This window comes from Calonectris borealis, chromosome 1 (genome assembly GCF_964195595.1).
Source record: "Calonectris borealis chromosome 1, bCalBor7.hap1.2, whole genome shotgun sequence".
Classification (NCBI taxonomy): domain Eukaryota; kingdom Metazoa; phylum Chordata; class Aves; order Procellariiformes; family Procellariidae; genus Calonectris; species Calonectris borealis.
In genome coordinates this window covers 82039242-82065289 of record NC_134312.1, presented here as the reverse complement: position 1 = coordinate 82065289, position 26048 = coordinate 82039242, and the positions used below count along the sequence as shown (strand labels likewise).

Sequence of the window (26048 nt, the reverse complement as noted above, 5' to 3'; positions counted from 1 at the left end):
GTTTTATAATTATGCACTTTTTTAAGCATTTCAGTGTGCTGCCACTGTGGGAGCAGATTAGCACTGGCATCAGCTGGTTTCCCAGTTCTGATTTTTCCTTTCTGCACCTAACACTAAACAAGTTACCGATTCTCCAAGCTCAAGCTCTTGACCCTGCCGATTAATTTTTTGTCACATCTGAACTCTTCCAACACCACTGCCCATCGCACGCCTGCTGGGATATTTTAGGAATTGACAGGCAAACTAGTTACTTAATCCAGTGATTATCCCAAAGCTTAATGTATGAGAAGGAGATAATTCTAAATTTTCTCTCTCATCTAAATCATGCCAGTAAGTAATGAGCTATACGCTTGGCAAAACTCACCCAATTCAGTCTGTATCAACGCAAGGCAAGATTCTGTCAACTCCTCAGTGGCACCTGCTTCAACACAAGCTCCTTGAGTTTAAGATAAAACAGACCCAAACTGCAGCACTAGACTGACACACCAGTGAAAGACGCACTGACTTTCTTCAAAGAAAAAGTATACCGCAAGGCTTGTAAAACATTTGTCATCGCAATACCCAGACTCTTCTTCAGGTACCTCAGCATTACAGCCTCCACCAGCACGATCCATGTCAGTAACCACAGCAGCCGTAGGTTAGAAGCCACTGTCACTTTGCTTGCTGCAGGTTCCCAGCAGACTTGCAGGTATTTTAACTTTCTGTGGTAAGGTGATGTAAACACGCAGGACAATAAAAACATGGGAAATCACGTAATTCCATCTCAGGAGAAGTACAGGCACAAGCTGTGACAGCCAGGCAGGAACAGAGATGCATGAAACCCTGTCAAACTGCCACAAAGTCCCACCTGGCACGGCGTGGTGCTAGGTGCGGTGATGTAGGAAAACATTCAATCCCAAAACTACACCTTGGAAGCAGTCATCTTGCAGTTAGGATTTTTAAAGTGGAAGCTTATAGTAACTAAGCAAATATAGGATCAAAAATCAGTCTAATGATAATTTTCGACAGAGTGTGTAAGGCATGCCTTGATTTTAAAAATATTTAGCTAGATCAGTAACCCTTTCCCTATAGCAACTCCATATCAAACACAAGTCTGGTCACAAACAACAGGCTCTGGACAGCCACCTCCACGGTCCAGAGTGTGGCAATGAATCACCCGTGTTCACAGAATTAACAGGGTTCCCCTTCGCAAAATCTGACCAGCTTACTCTGAATGTTTGGCTGCAGTCAACCAGTTGCTGTTCGTAATCACACCATCATTCACATTTAACTACGAAGAGAAGAGCGGCTTTGCCACCGCAGTTTTTCTTTCAAGAAGCAAAATTAATTTACAACAGGCTAACACTAATAATACCCCCAGCCCTGGTTCCCTTGAAAGAAAACAAAAGGCCTAATACAAGCCCCCAGAAAATTACCAAAAACCAATTTTCATGCTTGGGTTCCTTGGCACGGTTCAGACAATTTGATTTGTGTATGCAATGATGCGAGTCAGAACTTCAAATTTTTTTAAAGCATTCTTCCTAATATACTTGGCAGTCCTAACGGGTTTGGTAAATGAAATAAAAACAAGAGGCTGGATTTGCTAGGGTAAACTGCAGTTGAAGGTGACCTTCAGCTAACCTTTAAGCTGTCTGTTGTTCTGGAAGATGAATTTTGGGGTCAATCGTTCGGTACATACTGCAGCAGTCAGTACCTGTACGAACGGCCTTATGAGCAGCTTCTGGCAATCACGGCATTCTGGTATACAGGGATACCCTGCGTCTGTTCTCACTCTTCCAGTCACAGCTCCGTGCCAGGGACTGGGAGAAGGATGATGCATAAGCCAGCGACTCTTCTTTGCAGGCAGGACGCCTAGAAGATCACATGCTCTGGACTGTGCATATCAAGATGTACCATTGTGCCACGGGTGGGAGCTCTCTCTTAGGGGTCCTAAGGCTCAGAATATTCCCCCCCGCCCCGCATCTCCCCAGTATTTTAACAACCTTGTTTGTAGAAAGTATTACCCAGTGATCAGGTCTGAAGGTTTTGACTACAAAGTCAAAACAGAAGACTAAAGACTCTACCCCACTATATCTAGGATTTCTCCTTAAACTGCAATGCTTTGTTTACAACAAACTTTATTTCTTTGCAAGGTCTTCTGACATGAAATTGGTTTTAGCTTCCATCTTCAGTCATAGTCTGCTGCCAGATAAGAAAAAACATAGGTAAGGAAGACCAGGGTTAAATTTAGGAAAACAAAAAAGCTTTCTTTAAGAAAAATTGGAAGAAGCAGCTGGGGATAGAATGTAATAAAATCGGACATGAAGGATGAAACATGACTTGACTTTGTATTTTGTTGAATGACCAAATAGCAAATTCTGTTCTTTGAATGCTGACTGATAGCTTCTTTACTGACCCATTTAGGAAAAGATAAGCCTCCATTCTTAACTATGATTTGCAAGCCAAGATGTTCCCAACAGAGGTTGCCTGAGGTTAGGTGTCCTTATTCAGCCCCAATTCAAAGCAGAGCTTTGGTACATGAGCAGCTCCGTCGGTGTCCAGAGTGGTTCTGAAGTGAAACAGCCCAAAAAGGATACGTGCCCACTCGCACACGTCAAGAGCCAAGTCACGGGCTCCAGCAAAATGACAAACGTTGTTTAAAAACATGTTTGCTGAAGGCCTTGTTGGTGAACGGGTCACTTGGCAAAAATGTGAACACAAAGCATGCTGTGCAGCTGCGTAAAAGCTCAGTTCTCCTGTGTGCCTGAGCAAAACCAGGATACAGGAGAAATCAGAGGGTTACAAAGGATGCCCAATAGGACTTCTCTAACAATGTTGCTCCACAGCCTTGATGCTGGCAAAAGCTGCTGGGAAATAGCTCTGATTTCTGTTACTGACGTAAACTTCCGAGCCTGTGGAGTGGAGATTTTCTCCTCAATGCTCTTTGTACTTTTCCTGTCCTCTTTAAAAATGCCATGCTGAACTCCTTACCCTCACTCTCCCCTGCGTCACGTTTCTTCCACACCTCTAATGCACACTCCCTCACTTCCTTGACTTTTACCACTTCGGATATGCAGACAGCAGTGGCAGCGATGCTGAAAGCTTTCTGCTGGCAAGGAGACCAGCATCCAAAAAGGGACAAATTTCTGGATGGAGGCATCTCTGACTAGCATAAAAGTGAATTTTGTGGATTAGAGAATCTAAATCTTCCCGTTATCGTAGATGCCCCCATCCCTGGACACACTCAAGGTCAGGCTGGATGGGGCTCTGAGCAACCTGATCGAGTTAAAGATGTGCCTGCTCATTGCAGGGTGGTTGGACTAGATGACCTTTAAAGGTGCCTTCCAACCCAAATCATTCTATGATACTACTTCCATTTCCAACTTCACATCAGGGTCAAGTTCAGACACAATCACATAGGCAAAAAAGTGGATGAGAGTCAGCAGTAACAATAAAACTGTTGCTTCTTGCTTTTGGTAGCTTTCAAACCCAGAAGCTGTCTAACTTGCTTATCCTCCAACGTAAATTTTAGGATGGAGTCAGACAGTATTGGTTTCCCACATATAGAAGAGTGATTAACTGCATTTGCATTCCTGTATCAAGCACTTCTTACTATGGTTAAATTGCTGTCATCTGAAGTTGAAATATTGGCAGTGAAATAAAACTCATACATGCATTTTTGCTATAAGAAACAAAATACCCAGAACAAAAAGAAAATCCAACACAATGACATATAATTGAAAGGACAACTGTAAGTTACTTATTTGGGCCCATCTTCTCTTTGAAATCTACCCTTCACAAGATACCAACCAAAGGTAAATGAAGATACCAAGAGAAATTCCACTAATTTCAGGAACTGGGCCTTGGCTGCAAACCAGAAAGTACATAGGCATAAATGCAAATTCAAGCAATGTTATGAAGATCCTTTAAAGATGTGACTCAACTGCAATTTTAGTTTGCTAACTCCCTAATGAGAATTCCCTCTTTCTGCTGTAAGACACCCTTGCACATTAAAGAAAAAATATTAAGTAGATACAGTCTACAAGTGACCCAAAATATCACTGCTGAAGCAGAACTAAAAATGCATTTCTTTTTCCATACAGTAGCAAATGCAGCATGACTGCAACCTCTAGGCTGTTACTGACAAGAGAAAATCTTATTTTTGAGGGTTTTTTAAATTGCATCATTCTAAACATTCTGCCTGCTCATTTGCTTCAATGGCTGAATCCTTCTTTATTTTGTCATTTATCAAATGGCAGAATTCTTCACTGATGGTGCAAACACCATCATTAATACACTAATCCCTTGGCATATCCACCATTAAATAAAACAAAAATGGCTAGCTTGAAAGAGGATGCCTTTATGCATGTGTGTGCATTTGCATTTGTGTGCAGAGTACAGTTTTGTGTTTACTGCATAAGAAGCTTGTCCATAATGTCCCTTGAATAAAATGAGGTCCCTGGCCATCAGAGTTCTCAAAGAACTGCATAAAATTAAGCATGGTACCTTTACAAATTTAGCAGAGTACTTGAATATTTATGTTTGAATTTGTGCATGTCTCTTGTTAGATATCTAATGTGAAACTGAGAGATCTCTCCTTTCTTTTCAGCTTTTTTTTGGTTGGTTTTTTTTGTTTGTTTGTTTGTTTTTTACTTTATTGCATTAGAAACACATGCATTAGCATACAATTGGCTAGAGAGATTCTTCTGGAACATTTATATTTGAGGGTCTGTATTCTCCCCTGGAAGTGTTGCTGTTTAGATCATGATCTACTTAACATCATGAAGTGATTATAAGTAAAAAAACAACCAACCAAAAAACCCTTTTGAAATCTGATGATTTATTCTGATTCCAGTCCAGGCCAAGGAAAAGTCATATGAAACCAAGAAGTAAATGTAAAAGTGAAGGCCAACCTCTACATATCATTCTGTAGGTGGTGGGTATTTGTGTAGAATAATGACTTGCAAGACAGAAACCATTAACTCCCTTGCTGTTGCAGCCGAGCAAGTAGGCACATAGAAAGCTGAGCTCCAGAAAGAGATCTTGCTAGACCTTTTGCACAAGACATATTTTCCGTGCATGCACCTAGCAAAGATCACACGCACCTTGTGATAAGAGGCTGGTAAGAGAGATGGGGTTCCTGCACAGCAGGGCTGCAAAGCAGCGCTCTGCTGAGGTGGCAGGTACCACCAGGCAGGTGGCATCTCGTCAGGCAGTGATGGAGGGCCACCATACTTCGTGCTGGGTTTGTCTTGCAAGTGCCTGAGCACCTGGACAAGTACCAGTGTTGCTGTCATTCTGATGGTCTCCGCAGATGTGCCATATCAACACCTGTAACAGCTGTTTCAACTGAAAGATGAGGAAACCGATGTGTCAGGTTTTGACACCAAAACATTTTAATTCATGAAATGAAAGACAAACACTCATGTAATTAATTATGAAGCATTTCTGCTTTCAAAAAATTACTCATTTGAGAATAATTTGCATTGATTCTACAGTTTCATTTAGCACTGTGTCCTTGTTTTTCATTTAGCAGTTTATGTCAATTAAACAATTTTAATTTCACTGTGATTTATTGTGCAACTATTGCAAGCAATGTATAATCAGAGTCAATTTTAAACTGCAGTATATTTAAAAAAAGAAACACAAGTTGACTTTACTACTGCAAATACCCCCAGGGGCCGAAGTACTGAAGACAGTTTGCAAAGCTGGAGCACTAAGCTGTGAACTCTCCTCGGCAGCGACAAATCTGAGGTTTGTATTCTGTGCCACCTAGCAGAGCTTGTGACCAGCGGACAAACGGCGGGCCCCAAGGCTTGTCTGTATTTCAGCTGTATCACTTGTTGTAATAAAAGACAAGACGTCACACGATTAGGTCATAGTCCCACCTAGAGCTTCATGGTACTGTGAGTTCTACTTTTAAGGGACAACATCAGCAGGAATCATTTTGATAATACCGGAGAACGGCATCTGTAAGTGACCAGAGCCTGATGTTTCAGGGAGACATTCAAGCAGGCATACAAGGAGAACCTTGTATGTGTAACAAGGGACCCAGCATCTCCCATGGGAAACGCCTTTGTGAAGGGTCTAGAGCGCAAGTCCTGTGAGGAGTGGCTGAGGGAACTGGGGTTTAGCCTGGAGAAAAGGAGGCTGAGGGGAGACCTCATCGCTCTCTACAACTACCTGGAAGGAGGTTGTAGCGAGGTGGGGGTCAGTCCCTTCTCCCAGGTAACAAGTGATAGGACGAGAGGAAATGGCCTCAAGTTGCGCCAGGGGAGGTTTAGATTGGATATTAGGAAAAATTTCTTCACCGAAAGGGGTGTCAAGCCTTGGAACAGGCTGCCAGGGAAGTGGTTGAGGCACCATCCCTGGAAGTACTTAAAAGATTTGTAGCTGTGGCGCTTAGGGACATGGTTTAGTGGTGGACTTGGCAGTTAGGTTTGCGGTTGGACTCGATGATCTTAAGAGTCTTTTCCAACTTAAATTATTCTATGATTCTATGACTCTATAACTTATTTGTGCTTCAAACACATACAGATAGAAAAAATATTATTTCAGTCTTGGCCTATGGCATATAAGATGCTCTGAAACGCCTGGTGACAGCCTTTTTCTGCCTCCATTGTTACTGTTAAGAGAATCTTCAGAGTGCTCTGGAAGTCAAATTTAATGGACGGGGTTTTGCTCCTAAGAAGGAAGCACTTCAGAACTGATTAGCCCAACACTTAGCTGCCAGCAGCACTGCCCAAATGATTAACCTTCCCTGCTACTTAGCATTGGTGAGGTCACATCTGAAGTGCGGTGTCCAGTGGTGGGATACCCAGCACAAGAGAGAGATGGACGTACTGGTGTGAGTCCAGTGAGGGGCCATGCAGATGATGAAGGGGCTGAATCACCTCTCCTACTACGAAAGGCTGAGAGATCTGGGACTGTTCAGCCTGGAGAAGAAAAGGTTCAGGGGGATCTTACCAATGTTTATAAATACCTGAGAGTAAGGGGTAAAGAAGAAGGTGGAGCCAGGCTCTTCTCAGGGGTATCCAGTGACAGGACAAGAGACAATGGGCAAAAAATGAAACACATGAAATTCTGCCTGAATATAAGAAAACACTGTTTCACTGTGAGGGTGATGCAGCACTGGCACAGGTTGCCCAGAGGGGTTGTGGATCTCCCTCCTTGGGGATATTCAAAACCCAGCTGGACATGGTCCTGGGCAACTGGCTCTATCTGACCTGCTCTGAGCAGGAGGTTGGACTAGACAATCTCCAGAGGTCCCTGCCAATGTCAGCAATTCTGTGATCCTGTGAAAAGGTGCAGAAAGAGGAGTGTGAAAACAAGCCAGAAAGGAAGAAGATTTGCATTTTCAAGTTCACAAAAAACTTGCTGAAACTGCAGTGAATAGAATTATTATTTTGAAATAATAAAGGACACTACAGAGGTTTTATCATATTCCCTACCGATTAAAATACGAGATGAAATCTGGGAATAGCTACTGTATTGTGACAGTATCAAAGATTGATCTTCATTAGAAGACAAGAAGGAGACTTTATTTTCCCCTGAAACTGGAGAACAGTACACCTCTTTCAGACCCTTGATATTAGTGACTGGGAGGAACAGAGAATTACTCAGGCCACAGGGATGTCTACGTGATGTCATGACACAGGTGGAGAGCAAGAGAGAAAAGGAAGAAGCAAAGGTTTCGAGCTTGTTCTGCAAAATAAAATATTAGTTCTGCATAACTTTCAGGACCTGCAGAGAAGACATAAGAGGATGGGCAGTTCTCATACTTAACCTCTTCTGTTCTGCAACATAATTAAGACTGAGGGGTAGAGAATAACCTCTGTGTAGTTCAACAGATATTCATCAACAAATTACCTTGCCTTTTCAATAAATGACCACAAAAAATTTAGAAGTAACATCTAAATGAAAGACAAAAGACTTCTTTTACAGACTGTCTTAAATGAGGCCTAAAAACTCCTCTCCCATACTCCTAAAAGCTAAGTGAAGATTAACATATTTAGCAAAATTTGGAATAAGCAGGAAAACATTGTCTGATCACCTTAATATAGGAGAAATGATGACTTCAACAGAGCTATAAGGGTTTCGGCTTTAAATCAGGCATAATCCTTTTTATAATTCAAAAGTCATGGTATTGATTCACTCCCGTGGGCTCGCTGATCACCCTAAACTACTTCTTCCCGTTCTGCTCATGACCTTACCAGGCTTTTCATTCAGACTTTTTGGACAAAGACCTGTGCTTGCATAGCTATGGCTCCTAAATGCCAACATAGGGCAAATTAAATTTATAACATATCAATACCAGAAAAGAAGGTTTCCTCTTCTCCCTCATCCCTAGTCCTCCATTACTTTTTTCCTCCCTCTAGCTCCTCAACCCCATTCTCTTCCAGATCCTTGCCTTGACTTTCACCAACAATAACGCCTTAATCCTCACACTTTCCTTCTGATGCTTTTTACAAACTCTTTTTTTCCAAATGTTATCTCTGATAGCCTCTGCAGACCTGCTGTCTTCTCTTTTTTCCTCTAATTGTTTCTTCAGGATCTCTTCCTAAGTTTTCATATTGCTGCAGCCTTTTATTAGTCCTTTCATCTTCTGTGTCTGTACTGTTTTTCCTGCATTACTAAGATTTCCACTGGTGTCACCATTATGTCATAAACTTATTCCTTTACTCTTCCGTTCCTGACCCACTTCTTTCTCTCTCTGCCATCTTTGAACTTAGCTGACGTCTCTCCTTTTGGATGTCTTGATGTTCATTGTAACTTCTCATAACCAAAACATAAGTCCTTTCTTTAGCAGTATCACCAACTCATTATTTAACTGCTTCCTCTCTCTGTCCCTGGATGTCTAATTTGCATCACAATCCTATCACCCACATTTTCTCTCCAGCTTCATTAAAAAAATGAGGGCTCATCTTTTGAGAATGGTATATAGATACCTCCCCACATTTTTTTCATGCCTGCTTTTGTATGTACACAGAACCTTCCAGAACAAGTTTATGGTCCTAAAAAAAGGAGTATGGACACAGCATTTTCAAATATGCAAGCATTTTCAAACTGACTGTTGATCTGAGGTGCTCCATTTTTAACATTTCTAAATTAAAGTATCCCAGAGGGATTCAGTCTGCAAAAGGGCACTGAGATGAATCAGACTCACCAGACACATTGGAAATTTTTAGCAAAGGAATACATTATATACAGAAAAGTAGAGTTATTATTATTTCTAATACTGTCATTAGTCACATATAAGTGAACAAAACACACACAGCAAAGAAGATTTACGGTTGTTCAAATCCATAACTCTGAATGTATCCCTGATCAACTTATGCAGTATATGGAGAAATTCTAAATTACTGTGCAGCATCCATGTATACTAAGTAGTGATGGAAATTGCATTATGACTAAGAAACTGTGCGATGAGCCTATTTTCTCTGGGAATTGCCTCAGTCACACAAAGACATTCTTTCTTCCTCAGCAGACTGAGGCCTGAATTTATGTGACTGATGCAATGGAGGACACAATTTCAACCACCACCTTTCTCTCCCCCTTCCTCTTATCATGGTTTCTCCGACATCTGAGTATGCATAAAAAAAAAAAATTAAAAAACCCTATCATTTCCAACTAGCTGCTCTTCTAGCACTTCTGCAGAATGCAGTCTGTGCTGACAGCTGTGGAAGTGCAAAGGAGAAACGAAGTTCTGCTGATGCTAATTGATAATAAGATGGGCCTTTGTGCTTCTCAGCTTCTCCATTAGCCTGCTGGTAGGCATGGCTTTGCACGCAGAACAGATAAAAGAGTAGACAGGGCTGCCAGATCTCCCAACTTAGCTGAAAGCTGACGGGTGAGATTCTACACCCTGAGTTATGACATGGGTTGGATGTCCATCAAATGAGGAGAAGCTGTCACCATACAAGGCTGCAGCTTTGGCGCAGCACCCAGAAAAGGCAATGCCGTTGCACTTTGCTTGTTCCAGATGCCCATGTTCCAGCAGAGCCTAGAGCCAAGGCGCAGCAGCAGCAGCAGGGCTGCAAACATCCAACAGCAGAAAGTGACACCAGGGACATGTGAGTGAGTCTTGAGCTCAGGACTAACGGTGGCTTCTTTTTTGTCCAGTGTGAAAGGTTATCTTGCTGGAAGCACCAGCTGTCTTGTTGGCCCTTCTTGTGCTGTAGGAAGCAGGCTATTAGCTGATAATATATAAAGCAAAACCTTACCAGCCTTCTTCAAACAAAAACACAAAAGAAGAGAAAGAAATTAAATGGAACAAGGCAGCAGATAGTGTTAGCTTCGGAAAGAGGCACAGGATGGTTCAAGACCGTTGCCTGCATTTGTGTCAGTTATATTACCACCCTTAAGATTTAGCTCCTCTCTACCACATGGTTTACAAATCATGGGGTCAAGTAAAAAACAAGTTTTGTTAAAATGACAGATTTGTTCCTTTGGTACACAAATACCAGAGTTATGTCTGATAATCTACTGACAAAAGCGAGGCAAATCTAAGTAAATAATAAAACAAAAAACATCTTCAGCTCTGTTTCACTCCAATTAGCAGTTTCCAGATCTCTTACTGAGCAAGTGGGATTCTGTTTCATCAACCAAAAAAACTCATTACTCTGTTCCGAGTACTTATCCATGCACTATTGCAGTGGTCACAGCACATTTAGGGGACACTGTTCCAGAGGGAGTGACACTGCGCTGGTTCGGCGTGGAGAAGCTTTACTGCTTATGGTGATGAGCAAGACGCATGAGAGCGAGGGAGTGGAGAAAGGGATAGTCAAGGGAGGTGGAAAAAGAGAAATCTGGCATGATCTGGTGAAATTTATAGGGCTAACAGAGCGTCTTGCTGTATATTTGCTGAAAAGCATAGCACACTTGACAAGGAAATATAGAAGAGGCAAAGGTGTCTGCTAACATTGGAATTCTGCTGTTTTCAGTGGTCAGTCCCATCATAATGTGTGGTTCCAGACAAAACTTTGCAGGGAAGAGAAGAAGGTCTATCTGTACCATCCACCGTAAATATAAGGGTTAACCACAGGGGTTAACTGTGGTTGGACAATATGAAAAAGCAGGAGCATTTCACAGTATTTCTGGTCACACCCAGCAATATCTGCTCCCCACTTTCAGCAGCCTCACAGCCTCCCCATTTTCTCTCTGAATTACCGGAGACATTAACAAGTCTTTTCCACTCCCCACTTTGACTGATCTTTCTAATTAGAAGCACTGAACAAATAGATCTGAGAAACAGCCTGGCAGCAGCGAGCAGCCTTGGTTCACTGCACGCAGGGCATGGAAAAAGCCCTGCTTTCCCTGGGACAACGTGAAAGCTACAACCAGTGACTCAGCGTCAGCCCAGCAACTGCTCTCCAGGGAATCTGAGACAAGCCCTCCAAGCATTCCTGCCTATTTCTGCACACGGATGGATCAGACAACAAAAAATACTCCTTGAAACAATTTCCTACCTCTGATAAAACATACACCTCCCATCAACTAACGAGTAAAACAGCGGTGTCAGGTTTTACCTTGTGATCCACATCTATGGACACGTCCAGGGTGAAGCCAATACTGAAATGTGGTTTTTTGTGTAACAGCTGTGCTGTGTGCCATGCAGACATGGCATTTCATTAAGCACAAGGTAATAGCTTGATTCCCTTAGGGACTCGCTGCTGGAAAATAGAACATCTCCTTTCATAAACAGGCAAGGTCACCATGCGCCACACATTCCACAATGCACACGTTCATTTTGGAGTTGATGCTGAGATAATTGAGTATCCGTTCATTATATGTTTCATATTAATGCAATAATGTATCTTCATGTAAAACTAATTTTACAAGGTCTGAGGAAAATCAGCATTATATTATATTTCAATGCCATCTGTTCAGCTACTCCAGAATACAGTGAAAGAATTCTGATTTGTGCCCAAATTATTTTTTATATTTTACTCTTCATGTTGGATTCAGAATTTGAAAAATTCCAGATAAGAAACATTTTAAAAGCACAAACTAAGGCATTTTGCCCCTTCACACTTCATCACCCTTTCGTAACTTACAATTGCTTTTTTATTTAATGAGAGTCATCTTCCAGCATATTCACACTGTGAACAAGACAGTTCATAAATGTGACGTCTCAAAGTTTAAACCCCTGTAGATATGATAGAAACCACAAAATTTTCACAGATTGTGCTAAGAGATATATGAAGAGAGATCAAAAATGATACACAATTTCTTTCAAAATATTAAGTATTACCAAAAATCAGGAGTCCCCAGAGGATGTTTCCTGAAGAACCTAAACATTATACAGTGCAACTAATTCCTGCCAATCTACTTCTCTACTTTCATCTTATTTCATCCCAAATACTATTTTTGTCTGTTTGTCTAGACTATCTAGAAGCTGGCAACCTGTTTTTCTCTATTCCTCTGGTTCCTGGGAAACTTCCCTTCTGGATGTGAAAATGAGAAATTCCAGAGGATAATATTGGGTCAAGGCATCATGTAAAAGAAGAGTTACTTTCAAAGTGAATGTGTGATCGGTCAGTAGAAAAGACATAGGATAGAATACGAAAGTAGAAATAAAGTATTTTCTCCTAAAACCAGATACAAATACTGTATTGCATTAAATCCAACAGTTTGTGGTGGAAAAGAAAAATTATGCAGCAGAGATTAGAAATTATATATGTACATATAAGGAAGAGAAGGGATTTTATTCTGAATTTTCCTGTGCGTACTCAAATATATGCAGTCTTCATCAGAGATTATGATCGGGAATGTCAAATGCAAATGTTGCCTGAAGACTTGGAATAAGCTTTTGCTGCATTTTTTATTTGTTATATAGCTCAGCGGTTTCCCAAAGTGGAGAACGCAAACCACAACTGTAAATGGAAAGTGTAGTCTCTAGATTGTGAATGACTGATTATGTGGCTTAAAGACATACAGCAAACTTAACTAGAAACAATCCACAAAAATGTTAAGAATAATGTTTCTTGCCCTCTTCATCTGCCATGGAATTAACAGTTACTGGAATTAACAGTTTCACTTCTAGGAAAAAAAAAAAACAAAGGCTGTCAACATTTTCACATGGAAATATCCTTTGAAGAGTTGGGTTTCTGCCTTAGGGAAGTATTTTTGCTTTATTTTAAAAAGAACAGCATCAAAAAGACACCTTCTTCTTTGAGGTGACTTGAATGAATTGTAAGCATATCCCTAGAGTTTTTTTTCTTTTCAAGGCTGCAGCAACCTAACTTAGAGATTTGCCTCCTCCTTTTTTTCATTTGAAACACGTTGAAGCAGGCTGTCAAAGGTTCAAGGAGAGGTTATCAAGTCCTGTTTGCTGTTGGCATGTCTAAAACTGCTGACACATGCTAGGAAAAAAAAGGGTACATTTAGTACAGCTGCGACAATAAAACAGCTACTAGCGAACCTCACCGAGAGCTAACACCACCACTAAGCTGTGCTGGGCAACTAAAGAGATAAGCCAGTAATATTCATACAGAAAATGCAAACAAAGCTTTAGAAGTCCTGAAAAATAGCTTGGTTTGCCATTTTCTTAGTAGGTTTAAAAAAAAGGCAAAAACCCATGCAAACACACCACATTTGGGATTTTGTTGTTTGATGATGAAAACCATTACCCACAGTCTTCAGTGACGAAAGCTGTAGAAACAGCTGAAAAATGTTCATTGAAAGGAAAAGTAATGAAAAATTGTGCACTTGACAGACTTGCAAAAAGCAACCAATGTGATGGTTTCCTTTTGTATCACTTACAAATTTTCCTAAACAGGAAAAGAACCTACCCTCTGTTGACACAAAAAAAATCAAACTCTGTTGTTGGACATACTTAAGATTTTCTAGCTTGTCATGGTTTAACCCCAGCCAGCAAATAAACCCCACGCAGCCGCTCGATCACCCCCCCCGCCCCCCGGTGGGATGGGGGAGAGAATCGGGAGGGCACAAGTAGGAAAACTCCCGGGTTGAGATAAAAACAGTTTAATAATTGAAATAAAACAAAGTAGAACAGTAATAATAACAATGAGAACAACAACAATAACAATACACAAAGCAGGCAATGCGCAATGCAACTGCTTGCCGACCGCGTGTCACAAACGGGGGGCGAGGCCCCCCCCCCCCCCCACCTGGTTTTTATACTGAGCATGATATCACGTGGTATAGAATACTCCATTGGCCAGCTGGGTCCACCACCCCGGCTGTGCTCCCCCCTCCCGGTGCAAGCATCACCCAGCAACAGCCAAAGCATCAATGGGCCATCAACGCTCCTTTCACACGAAACACAAAACACAGCACACCCCCAAGCTACTGGGAAGAAAGTTAAGCCTGTCCCAGCCGGAACCAGGACGTAGCTTGATGCCTCAAAACATTAGGAGGAAAAACGCAAACCTTCTGCCAGAACTACTTGTCTCTAAATAAAGTTATGTAAAGCCATATTTTACCTCTAACTCCAGTAGAACTAGGAGAACTTTTCCAGTCAAGCCTTGTTCAAAGTTTTAGACCAATATGCTAAAGGTACGTTGACCTTTCTTGGATTAATTCCAAGTAATTCCTTTCCTACTAGGGCCAGATCCGTTCCATCCCTTCATTTCACATCAGCTATGTACAAATTCACATTAGCAGTAAGCATTAGCTTGAACTCTGGCACTTATCATAGCTGGAGGAGTCTGAGCAAGTTCATGACCTCACCACTGGCCTAAGCTCCTGAGGACCTTGAGGTCCTCAGGCCAAGTCCACTCTAGGTAACTGGTCTAGCAGTGTCTCCTTACAAATCTTTACATTCAATACAGCAAAAGGCTTTGACATCCTACTTGACACTAGAGATCTGGTTTTCCTCACTGAAACAAGCCACAGGGGTGGAGGTCATACAGGTCTGTTCTTCAACTCACAGGGCTGTCTTCGCCTTTGTGTTCTGCTGCAAGCAACTTTGGAAAGCACCCTTTTCAAATGCAACAGTATTTTATCACTTCATAAGTAAGGTTAAACTGGAGCTGACATCAGAAGATGGCAGATGCCCTACTGTACTGCAGCAATGCACAGCCCATTGCCACTACACCTTGCCACTAGACTTTGTCTTATGAAATGAGTTTAATGCCCCAATAAGGGCAAGGAGTCAAGTGTGATAGGCTCACAGTTTTATTTTTGAATGTTCGAACATTATGTTTTGAAAGTGGATGAAGGAAAAGAGTTAGTCCATGACAGCAAAATGCTGCTCTTCTGGCAAAAAGGAAATTTGCTAAGGTAACATGTTTTTGAAAAAATTAATTCTCAACAAACAGCAATGCAGAAAAGAAGAAGAATTACATCACTGCAGTGCAAAACCCTGCATCACCTATCAAAATAAGACAGATCCAGGTTCATTCATGTACAAATTTTTTCTTTGTTTTACAGACAACAAAAATACACAACAGTTACAGTAGAAGATAGTATTTTGTTTTTCATGAATTGAGTATAACAGAAGTCCTCTGCTTCACCCAGCGAAATGGATTTCAGATTAGACTCTAGAATAAAATATAGAAACTTACCTTGCACTTCAACATGTTGGCCACTCTCTCTTGCATTGATTGTCCAGCCTTTGGCCTGACAAGTATATAAACTGCTTTTACATCAGGGCTGGAGCGCAGAAGCTTTTCCACCAGTACTTTGCCCATGAAACCTGTAGCTCCTGTGATAAGTACGGTCTTTCCATTGTAATAAGCTGAGACTGAAGACATGGTGCTTTCTTATTCTGTCCTTCCTTTAACTTCCTGAAGGAGGTACCTGAGAAGATGCAGAAATAAAGCTTTAAAGGCTTTTGAGTCAAGACACAGATCAGTTATTTGGGAATTACAGTCTGAGATAACCTTTCCCACTCAGCTATAGCAGCTCACATTAGATCAATCAATGGCAATTTTAAAGAGGATTTTTTAAATCCTTTATTATGAAAATAAACCACAAAAATTAAAAAGCTTAATCTGAGAAGCTTAAAAAATCAAGCTCAGCCTTATCCTCCATATTATACCATAGCTGCACCCAGCAGTCACAGTTTAGAACATAACTGTCGAAGACTCCTAGCAGTAGATGCTCACTGCAGTGTTGAACAGCTTTTATCTCATACACTGCGAAGTGGCAGCCATGAAGATATGCAGTTATCCATACAAGACAAAGTAGAAACAGATCTCCTCACAAACACTGCAGGTATAAATTAAAGTTTTTCACTTTAATTCCACTGTGCCAAGCAGTTCCTTTTCTTGTCAGCCATCACTTTGCAATGTGCTCAGCCTTTTCCTATTGTCTTGGCTTGGAATAAATGCATGAAGAAAACTCCTCTTCATGAAAGATACAGTGCAATGACGTTGCTCTGCAAGACTGTAATTCCATGCTCCTGTGTGTCGGTCATCACCCGTTATTGGATGTTAAGGCCAAAATTCATCCCACTTAACTCTAAGGAGCACAGATGTCATACGCTTTCTCTGGAGAGTTTAGGTTGTTTGAATTGCCCTTTGGAGATCCGTTGACTATATAAGGGGACTGACATGACTAGGCTCCCACATGAAGTGTCCCAGTTAAGTACTTTAATTAGATACAATGGTTTCAGGCCTACATGTCCCCAGCCATCCCGATTCAAACTCTAAGTTGATTAAATGACAAACATAGCTGGACTGAATCCTCCTAGAATAGCCCCTCTCTCTATTAGACTAACTGAAGGAAAAAAACCCTCCTATTTTTGAAGTGCTGCAGATCATAGCATGCACAAACCACTTCCATTGCAAGGAAAAGGCTCACGTTGAACATAAATAAATGTTTTGAAAAAAGCCTCCTAAATTTGAAACAAAAAGAAACAAGAATAGTAGAATGCTGTTAATCAAGTATTCAAGAACGAGGACAATGATCTTCAGGTACCCCAGAAAAACTTCTCTTCCTCCCGCAGAAGCTTCAGGGTCTCTATTGGCCATTCCACATTTCTCAACATGACATGAGTCAACTGCATGTTAATAAAAGGCAAATATACCAAAACAGAAATATAGCATTTGCTGCATTTTTGCAGTCAGGAAGTTTCCCTGTTCTCACGAACTCTTTTGCATTTCTGAAACCTAATAAACCATTCAGGGACAGCGAAGAGCAAAACCTGCAAGCCTTCATACAGAAACATCTTATGTAATGAGTCCTTGGCTTGGACCAACACACATGCACAACAGCAAAGAGTTTAAAGTACTGTAAGAACCTTAGCTACATGTGATGGTAGGTTAAATTCCCTTCACCGCATGGGACCACGAGAGAAATATAGCTTGTCTTACAGCCCATGCCTTCCAAGTATCTTACCCCAGAAAATCGACCACCACTACGTGAATCAAGAGAAGCACCACGGATCAACCCTTACAAGGTGTACCGTGTTCACTGCAACACTCAGAAGTGTGCTTAGCTGGACTGCGATCCCCAAGGCATTACCACTCACAACAGTGAAAAGCGATTCACAGTCTGTGTTAATGTGCTGTCACTATCTGGGTCTACAGCTGATGCATCTACCCAGACCCGACTTTGCATTCCTACCAATCTGCCAGTTTCCACAACCACTGTACTGCTACGTGGAAACATTGAATGCATATTTCTAACAGGCTATAGCCCAGAAACATAAACTAGGGACTCAAGCCCAACAAAATATTGTTCTTCTTTCCCAGTGCTGCCTGGGACTGCAGTACGTAGCATCAAACAAATCAAAATCCCCAAATTTCTTTATCCGTAACGAATCATCAGGTGTACCATCCAATTTAGAAAGTGGGTCAAGCATAAAAACTTCTGAAGGACACTATTTTACAAATTAATAGCTGTGGGTATTCTGGCTCAGTGAATTTGGGTATTAGCCTACTTTCAGATATGGCCTAGATCACAATTTAGATGAACGTAGCAGGCTCGTCTAGGCCTATTAAAAACCTGTTCTTATCAAAGAGCTGGTCACTTGGGAAGTTAAACAAACAGGTTAAACTATTAGATAATTAACTTTTTTGTAATAAAATGTTACATCTCATTCAGGTTCAGAAAAACTGAGTGATATGGGAGACAGGAACTTGCAGAACCTGGTCTGCAAGTCCAGAAGTAGATATTAATTTAGCCAGATGAAGATGGAGGTGACAAAAGACTTAAGAAATTTGGTACAACACATGCCCTGCAAGGCAGAAAAAATTAATGAGAGAAGTCCTTAGTCACTAGAGGCCATACAAATTCTACTGAGCATAAGGAAACAAAAAGATGAAATATAAGACCACTTCCAGTCACTGAGTACTTGCTTTGAACTTGTATTCAGAAGGTTGTATCTGCCTAATCTCACCTAATATTCTGCTAGAAAAATGGTACATTTATAAAGTACTTTACACCACAGACTTGGAGATTACCACCATGTTTAACAGGAATTACTCCCCTTCCCACACTTCAGTAGTACAGAACATTTCCAACCTGCATCACTAAACATTAGTACTTTGCATTATAGTTGTAGACTACTGCAAAAATAACTGTTAAGATTTCAGAATGTGGACATCAATTTACTATGTTGTTTCATTTGCGTTCTCTGTTTGAGTTATCCAAATGGGGCTTCATTTGTTTTGGCCAGACGTTCCATACCTACTAGAATAGTTTAAAAAAAAAAAAAAAAAAAAGAAAAGAAAAAATCACACTACTTTAAAATGTCCCTAAAATTAGTCATGCAGCCAGATTTCATTAAGTATTTCTGGAAAAATAACGCATAACTCACAGTTTTTCCCGCTGTAGTCTGAGACCATTTTAAAGATTTGTCTCAAAAAAGTCAGGAAAATAATTGCATCTCCCAAGCCATTCTGTATGATGAAAATGGAAGCACCAAACATAGCCACAGAAAAACTGAACTTCTAAGACAATCTACTGTTCCTCTTGATTATTGGCTTAACCCTATAGGGTTACAAGAAAAGGTAAGAAAAAACACATCCTTTCTATTTTCTATACTAAAGCAGTCCAAGTCAGGCAGCATATAGTTCGCAAGGCCAGTTTCAGAGTTGGATTCGGTTGCTCAGGGCCTCGTCCACAATAAAAAGCCATGAGGAATGAGATGGTGTTTACTTATTACAGGATCAGATTTGTGTCTCCTTGCAGTACTTTTTTTTCCCCTTTCCTAAGTTAGCTTTAGAAGAAAATACAATAATCTTGCACCCATCTGATGCTGTGCTAATTATCAGCAAAGAAAATCTGTTTATTTGTTTAATGTGCACAAAGAAATTGATGTTGTGAGATCATGACACAAAAGCCACAATGCTGCCATCTGCTATGTGCAGACAGATCCCTGAATCTCCACTGTCCAGGCAAATTTCAAGAGGCTTTCGCTAGGTTCCAAATTCAAAAACAGATTCCAGTTTATATTCAGGATATGCCCTTACAGAAATTGCTAAGATATTTTCCTTTCAACTTAGTCAGGGGATATTGACTTTTTTTTACTTTTCAGAACCATCTTTTTTTTTTTATATTTTTAAGAGTGTGATTTTATAACAGAATTTATTCTTCTCTGTTTTAATTGATTTTGCTTGGCCTTTGTAAAGAAAGTACTGAAGAAGTTATGGAGATTTTAAGGAACCAGAGGATTTCTAAGGTCAAAGGATGTGATCCAAGTAATGACTGACCCTTTAGATGTCTACTTCAAAATACAAAAAACTATATGCATTCCTTTTTGACTTTTTACACTCAGTCAAATGAAATAAAAATTGTTTCCTGCAGAAGCTTATACTTTGGTTTTCATTTTAAGGAATAAACAGTCAATACTGGGCATTAACTATTTCCCAGTCAATTAAGCTGCAAGGGATTAAGCGTCTGGTAAGAGAAAACTATTCGAAGTCTGAACCATGGTCAGCAATTGCAGTGAGTTGACCATGAGATGAAGAAGGATAAAGGCTATTTCAGAGCTTGAGGTTCCTGTCTCTTCCAAAACTGACTGGAGGTGAAAGCAACTCGGACGGTTTAGGCACTAATCAGAGCAGGAAAGCGATGTCTGATGCCATCTGAACTACTGAACTCAGCATCTTTGCAGCAGTATACATCTCACTGATGCTGACTTATCTCCAACCATAGTGTGAAAAAAACACCTTTTGGACAGCCAGCCAGGAATCACACTGAGCATCTCTGCAGACACAAGTACACAAGCTGCTTTAAGGGTAAAGCTGTTACTGATGCCTGTAACAGTCTCCTCTGGATCAGTCATAAAGGACGACCTACAGCGCTGCATTACAACAAAGCCACGGTCTTGTGCCAGGGGCATATGCCAAAGGACAAGCAAAGGGAAAGGTGGGAATCCTACTAACGTAATACTTTGCTCCTGCAAAATAAAACCCTCATATCCCCAACAGAAGAGTAAAGCAGAGCTTTCCCCCACCAAGAGCCGATAAAATTGCGCCGATATTTAACAAAACGACGAATACACTGTCCTCATCTTCCACATACTTCAATAATGCCGAATCTGCATTCAGCTTACAATGGTGTAATGCCAGGAGTTAGACTGCTATCACAGCCATAGCAATGGGAAGGGAAATGTATATAATGTAAATATACATCTAGATTCACCAACAGCCTCTCTGGCATCTCCTTCTACCTAGTCTGGTTTTGATGAGTTTTCTCATATCTGGTGCATTTTCACAACTTTACACAGGGATGTAATTTCTGTAAACAAGAGGGTCAGACTGCTCAGATGAGTCCTTTAGACATCATATTAAATGTAATGAACCAGCTTCAACTAAAATTACAATAAATGACAGACAACATTTTAAAAAAATAAATACAGACAGCAAGAATCCTTTAAGACAAAATAATTTTTGGCCACTTTCTGAAAATAATTTTTTAATCTTGGGTACAAATATCCAATCATACATAAGAGAGTTTTCTTTAATCAGGATTCTGGAGGAGTCATAATTAACCTGGGACATGCAGAGAAAGAAAAATTCCCGTGTCGCTTCAGAGTACTAGTACAGCTGAGGTCAGAAGAAGCAATATAAAGTGGTCACAGATTATTTCAATCTCATCAGTTTGCTTCCTCAATCTATTACTTATTTTATGAGTTTAAAATGGACTGAGCACTGGGGATGCCTGAACAATGTATCTTCATTTAATTCTTTCCTTTTTTTTTTTTTGCCCCAGGATATGTGACAGAGACTCCACGAACTATGCACGTAATTACAATATATAAAAACAATTCTTTCTGGTATGTACTCTTTACCTGAAAGCATTTGTGTATAATTTCTTGTTAGTTAATCATCAGCAAGTAAATAATCCCATGATTATGACTGTAGCACTTAGGAACAACCTCACCTTTTCACTTTGGTGGCCAGTAAAGGTGGATACTTGAACAACGAGCAGTTTTCCTCCAACACTAACGCATATACAACAATTGTATGGTTTGAAGCAAGTCGGTATAATCCAAGGAGAGCATGTGCATGGATGAAGAAGCGGGAATAGTGTTAAAAGTTCAATGCCTGCACACCACCTCCTACGGAGCAAAGTCCAGTCTGAAACAAAGCAACTTTCCAACCATCTGATTCCTTCAGTAACAGAACGCTTCATTCCATGCTTAAGGAATAAAAATTAAAAAGACAAAGGAAAACGCAATAAGCATCTACATGTTTCATTTATGTGCTTGCACTAGAAACATGGGATATAACAGCGTCCGTCAATACACAGTGAAGTCTCAGGCGTATGCAGGTGCATTAGTTGTGCATGCTCTGTCATTTGAGATGCTTTACATGGATATCAAGGTTTTGCTGAGCACCAAGCTCTGCTTCAGAGATTTCACAGATTATTTTTAGCCCCAGGACATCTGGAAGTAATAGAGCATGCTGTGGATCTTAGAGTCACAGAGCAGAGTCCCACACCATGCACGCTAGCAATAGCTGAAGTAGTGACTTGCTTTACATCACAGTGACTTAACTCCTGGCTTCTCGGTAACACCGGGAGAAAGCTACGTCACTCAGCTCCATTGACTTGATTTACTGGGGCAAACTCACAAAAGGATAGTTCCACTGCAATGACCGAGGTTTCGGCTGGGATTAACATGAATTAGTTCAGATTTGAGCCTTTATATTTAAAATATTTTCTGCATTTTCCGTAATAAGTAACAGTGACTCAGAATGGAAAAGGGCTGTAGTTCAACACTGCACAACATTTTTGACAGCAGCGCTGCCAGCATGAACAAGCAGATCGCACCAACAATGATGCGCTGAAGTTACATAAAATATTTTCAAAGGTCTTTAGACACATAAAGATTTGTGTAGTACATGATGTTGGGAAGAGATAGGGCAGATATCACTGGCAGAAAATGAAGCAGAGGATGTTAAAATGGCTGATCTAGGGACAAATTAAAAGATCCTTCTGGTTTGCTAAACTTCCATAGTTATTTAATAGCACTAACAACAATAACAAACTGGCAAAGATAAACCTTCTCTCACTTAGCTACAGAATTAAAAGGAAGGTCATAATCCATCCTTTGTACAGGCACTATAGATGCTAATACAGCTCAAAGAAATAAAATCCTGTGATTCAAAGATGGGCACATTTACAGCCAGACTGAACTCCTGATGATAATCCTCTTTACAAAAGAGATTTTGCTCCAAGCCATTTACACCAAATATAAACGTTGTTGCTAGCAGCCTGAAGGTTTTCTCCAGCTAATATATTTCCAATCATTTTTTGTTTGCCAACAGTACCAACTCAATTCCATAACAGCATACCCAAGTAGCGACAAGCAAGGAGAAACTCTCACTGCTCCCGGAAACCCTTCATGACTTGAAAAATGAGACCAATTTTGCAATCCATTTCAATTTATAACAGTTAAATCTAAAGAGACAGTGCAGTGTGACAGCATAATTAAGAGCTAGAGACAACGAGCAGCGTGCATAGCCTGATCCTGTGAACTGCTGAACGTTACACGACAGGCGGACAGAAGCTCTCGATCCTTTGGAAGCCACTGGGAGTTGTGGCTTCTGGGCTAGAGACCTCCCCACAGAACAAGACCTAGATGTAGGGCAAAAGCTTGAATTTCAAGATTTGGTCATTGCTTAAGCATTACCTGTACAGCTTCACAGATCAGCTGACTCTCCTAAGTAGTTCGAACTGTTCGACCGCCATTAAGAATTAGAGGAGAATGAATGAAGCATAAGGGCCACTGATGTAATGAAACCCAGGAGCAGCCTCTTGATTTTTCAGTGAAACCTGTTAGTCCCTCTCAGTCTCATTATGCTCTCTCTAAAACTGATGAAAACAAGCCTATAAGCGTTTTAGAGCTAAGATGGGGCAATTGTGCTAAGGACATACCTACATATGTGATATGGGATTTTAAAGAACAAATATTTCTCAGTAGCTTGAATATAGACGTATTCTGCCCTACCCCTGTTTAGTTAGCCTCCTGGTAGGAACAGCAGCTCCCAGAGACATCAAAGGAGCAGCTTCTGCAAGCTCCTTTCTGTATCACACAGGTCAACACCTGTACCCACTCCCCCTTTTTTTTTAGCAGCACTCACTTAGAGCTAGCCCTTGCAAAGCCATTGAGCAGGTTACAGGATCAAAGCTTAGGTGCTGTGCACAGATCAGGACTAGAAGAGAGTTTTTCTCTGCCTCAGCATAATTAAATGCAGACATCCTACATCAGAGCATTTCTGCAGGCAATCCTTACCCTCCTCTTTCCACCGGCCCACTCTTCACAGCCATTATCACCTTGCTCTTTCTCCTTTAGTTGTGACTGGGACCTCTACAACCAGCAGTACTCTCCTAAACCCCTAAATCAAACCCCTTGCCATTCCCATTGCACACCAATCACACTGCATCTTAGCATTGCAAAAGGGAGGTCTCTTGGTGATTAAGTCAAAGGTCTATGAATCTCTCTGTGATATCAGGGTGGTCTGGCACATTTATTTGCTTTTAGAGATCTCAGCTAATAACTTTGTATTGTATCCACTATGTATCCAGCATGTCTTAGCACAGTATTGGAAGATTTTCTGTCCTTTTCTGCCACTTGTTCTTGTCCCTTGTCAAAAATAGTGGCACTATCCTTTACGGCATTTGTGGGAAGAGTTGGATTTGGAGACACCAAGTTGGGCGGGAGTGTTGACCTGCTTGAGGGTAGAAAGGCTCCACAGAGGGACCTGGACAGGCTGGATCGATGGGCCGAGGCCAACTGTATGAGGTTCAACAAGGCCACGTGCCGGGTCCTGCACTTGGGTCACAACAACCCCAGGCAACGCTACAGGCTTGGGGAAGAGTGGCTGGAAAGCTGCCCAGAGGAAAAGGACCTGGGGGTGTTGGTCGACAGCTGACTGACCAACACCTGACACCTGGCCAGCTGCTGACACCTGGGCAGCAGTGTGCCCAGGTGGCCGAGAAAGCCAATGGCATCCTGGCTTGTATCAGAAATAGTGTGGCCAGCAGGAGTAGGGAGGTGATCGTGCCCCTGTACTCGGCACTGGTGCGGCTGCACCTCGAATACTGTGTCCAGTTTTGGGCCCCTCACTACAAGAAGGACATTGAGGTGCTGGAGCACATCTAAAGAAAAGCAACGAAGCTGGTGAAGGGTCTAGAGCACAAGTCCTATAAGGAGTGACTGAGGGAACTGGGGTTGTTTAGTCTGGAGAAAAGGAGGCTGAGGGGAGACCTTATCACGCTCTACAGCTACCTGAAAGGAGCTAGCTGGTCTCTTCTCCCAAGTAACAAAGTGATAGGACAAGAGGGAATAGTCTCAAGTTGCACGAGGGGAGGTTTAGATTGGATATTATATTCTTCACCAAAAGGGTTGTCAAACATTGGAACAGGCTGCCCAGGGAAGTGGTTGAGTCACCATCCCTGGAGATATTTAAAAGACATGTAGATGTGGCACTCAGGGACATGGTTTAGTGGTGGACTTGGCAGTGTTAGGTTAACAGTAGGACTCAATGATCTTAAATGTCTTTTCCAACCTAAATGATTCTATGATTCTGTGATTGATCCAATTTAAGAATACCTGCATACAATTTGAAGGTAACAGGAGGCTGAAGTGTTTTGGTGTTTTTTTCAAGCCCCACTTTTGGAACAATCCAACTAGCACAGCTGCTGTGATGGCCAACAGCAGCAGGACTGCTACCTCCCTGCTGATTTCTACATTCCAGCACTCATGGAAAACCACCCCTTAGTGGCCCCAAAATAGACTGCGTAACTAAAACCAAAACTATTTAAAATCTGCCTGCATTTCTGTAGCAAATGAAAAAAAAATAGTGATTGACAGTAGCAATGCAAATATTCATGTGATTACAGCAACCATGTTCTTCACAAAGGCACTGTCATGACATAAAGAAGAATGGTCTTCACTCAAAATTTTGAGTCAGCAGCAATATTGATCCAAGTAGAGCATTATCTGGTAAGTAAATCTATGTCATGTAATGATGGAGAGACTACCTTCTTGAGGGATTCCTCTTTTACTCCTAATTGTCCCTCTTCTACTGTCACTCCATCCAGCTCTCTTGCCAGGTAAATACATAAGCACAATGCTTAAAAGTCTTAATGAAATCAAATGGAACTGCATTTAAATGTTTTCATAACAAAACCTAAAAAAATGCAGAAAATAACAAAAAAAGAAACTGAGTACAGTGTACCAAGAACATGGTCAAAGTGATGACCCTCAAATGACTATGTTTTTAAAAAATGAACACTTGTCTAAGATATGCTACCTTCCTATTATTACAACTTTTTTTACAGCTATGTCCAGTAGAAGCTGCAAATAAAAAGATGAGTAGCTTTGTACTCCTGCGCAGATTTATCAGAACACATACATATTTTTGTTTGTTAAGCTCCAAAACAAATGCAAAATATTGAATAAATGACTGAATGACAATAGCTGCAAAAAAAAAAAAAAGCTGTAGGGATTCAAACACACACATGTTTACCCTCTCCAGTTTCTGATGACTTCAGAGTCCCCCATTCAATTCGCCTGGATTTTCCAAAGCATACAGGCTTTTACTGAAGAAGACTTTTCTTTAGTAATGTGTATGCATGTACTTGTGTTTGTACATGCACACATGCATAGAAAACCATTTTTAGGTTGTAGATGCAACAGTTTG

General features: G+C 41.0%; 1 protein-coding gene across 2 annotated transcripts in view; it reads right to left on the bottom strand.

Moving 5' to 3' along the window:
* The window catches only part of FAR2 (fatty acyl-CoA reductase 2), a 148467-nt gene that overhangs the window by 69305 nt on the left and 53114 nt on the right, over positions 1-26048 (bottom strand). For both annotated transcript variants that reach the window (XM_075162709.1, XM_075162702.1), the window contains exon 2: positions 15510-15744. In XM_075162709.1, coding sequence (XP_075018810.1) covers positions 15510-15698 — 189 coding nt within the window. In that variant the 5' untranslated portion in view covers positions 15699-15744. The remainder of the gene's footprint in view (positions 1-15509; positions 15745-26048) is intronic.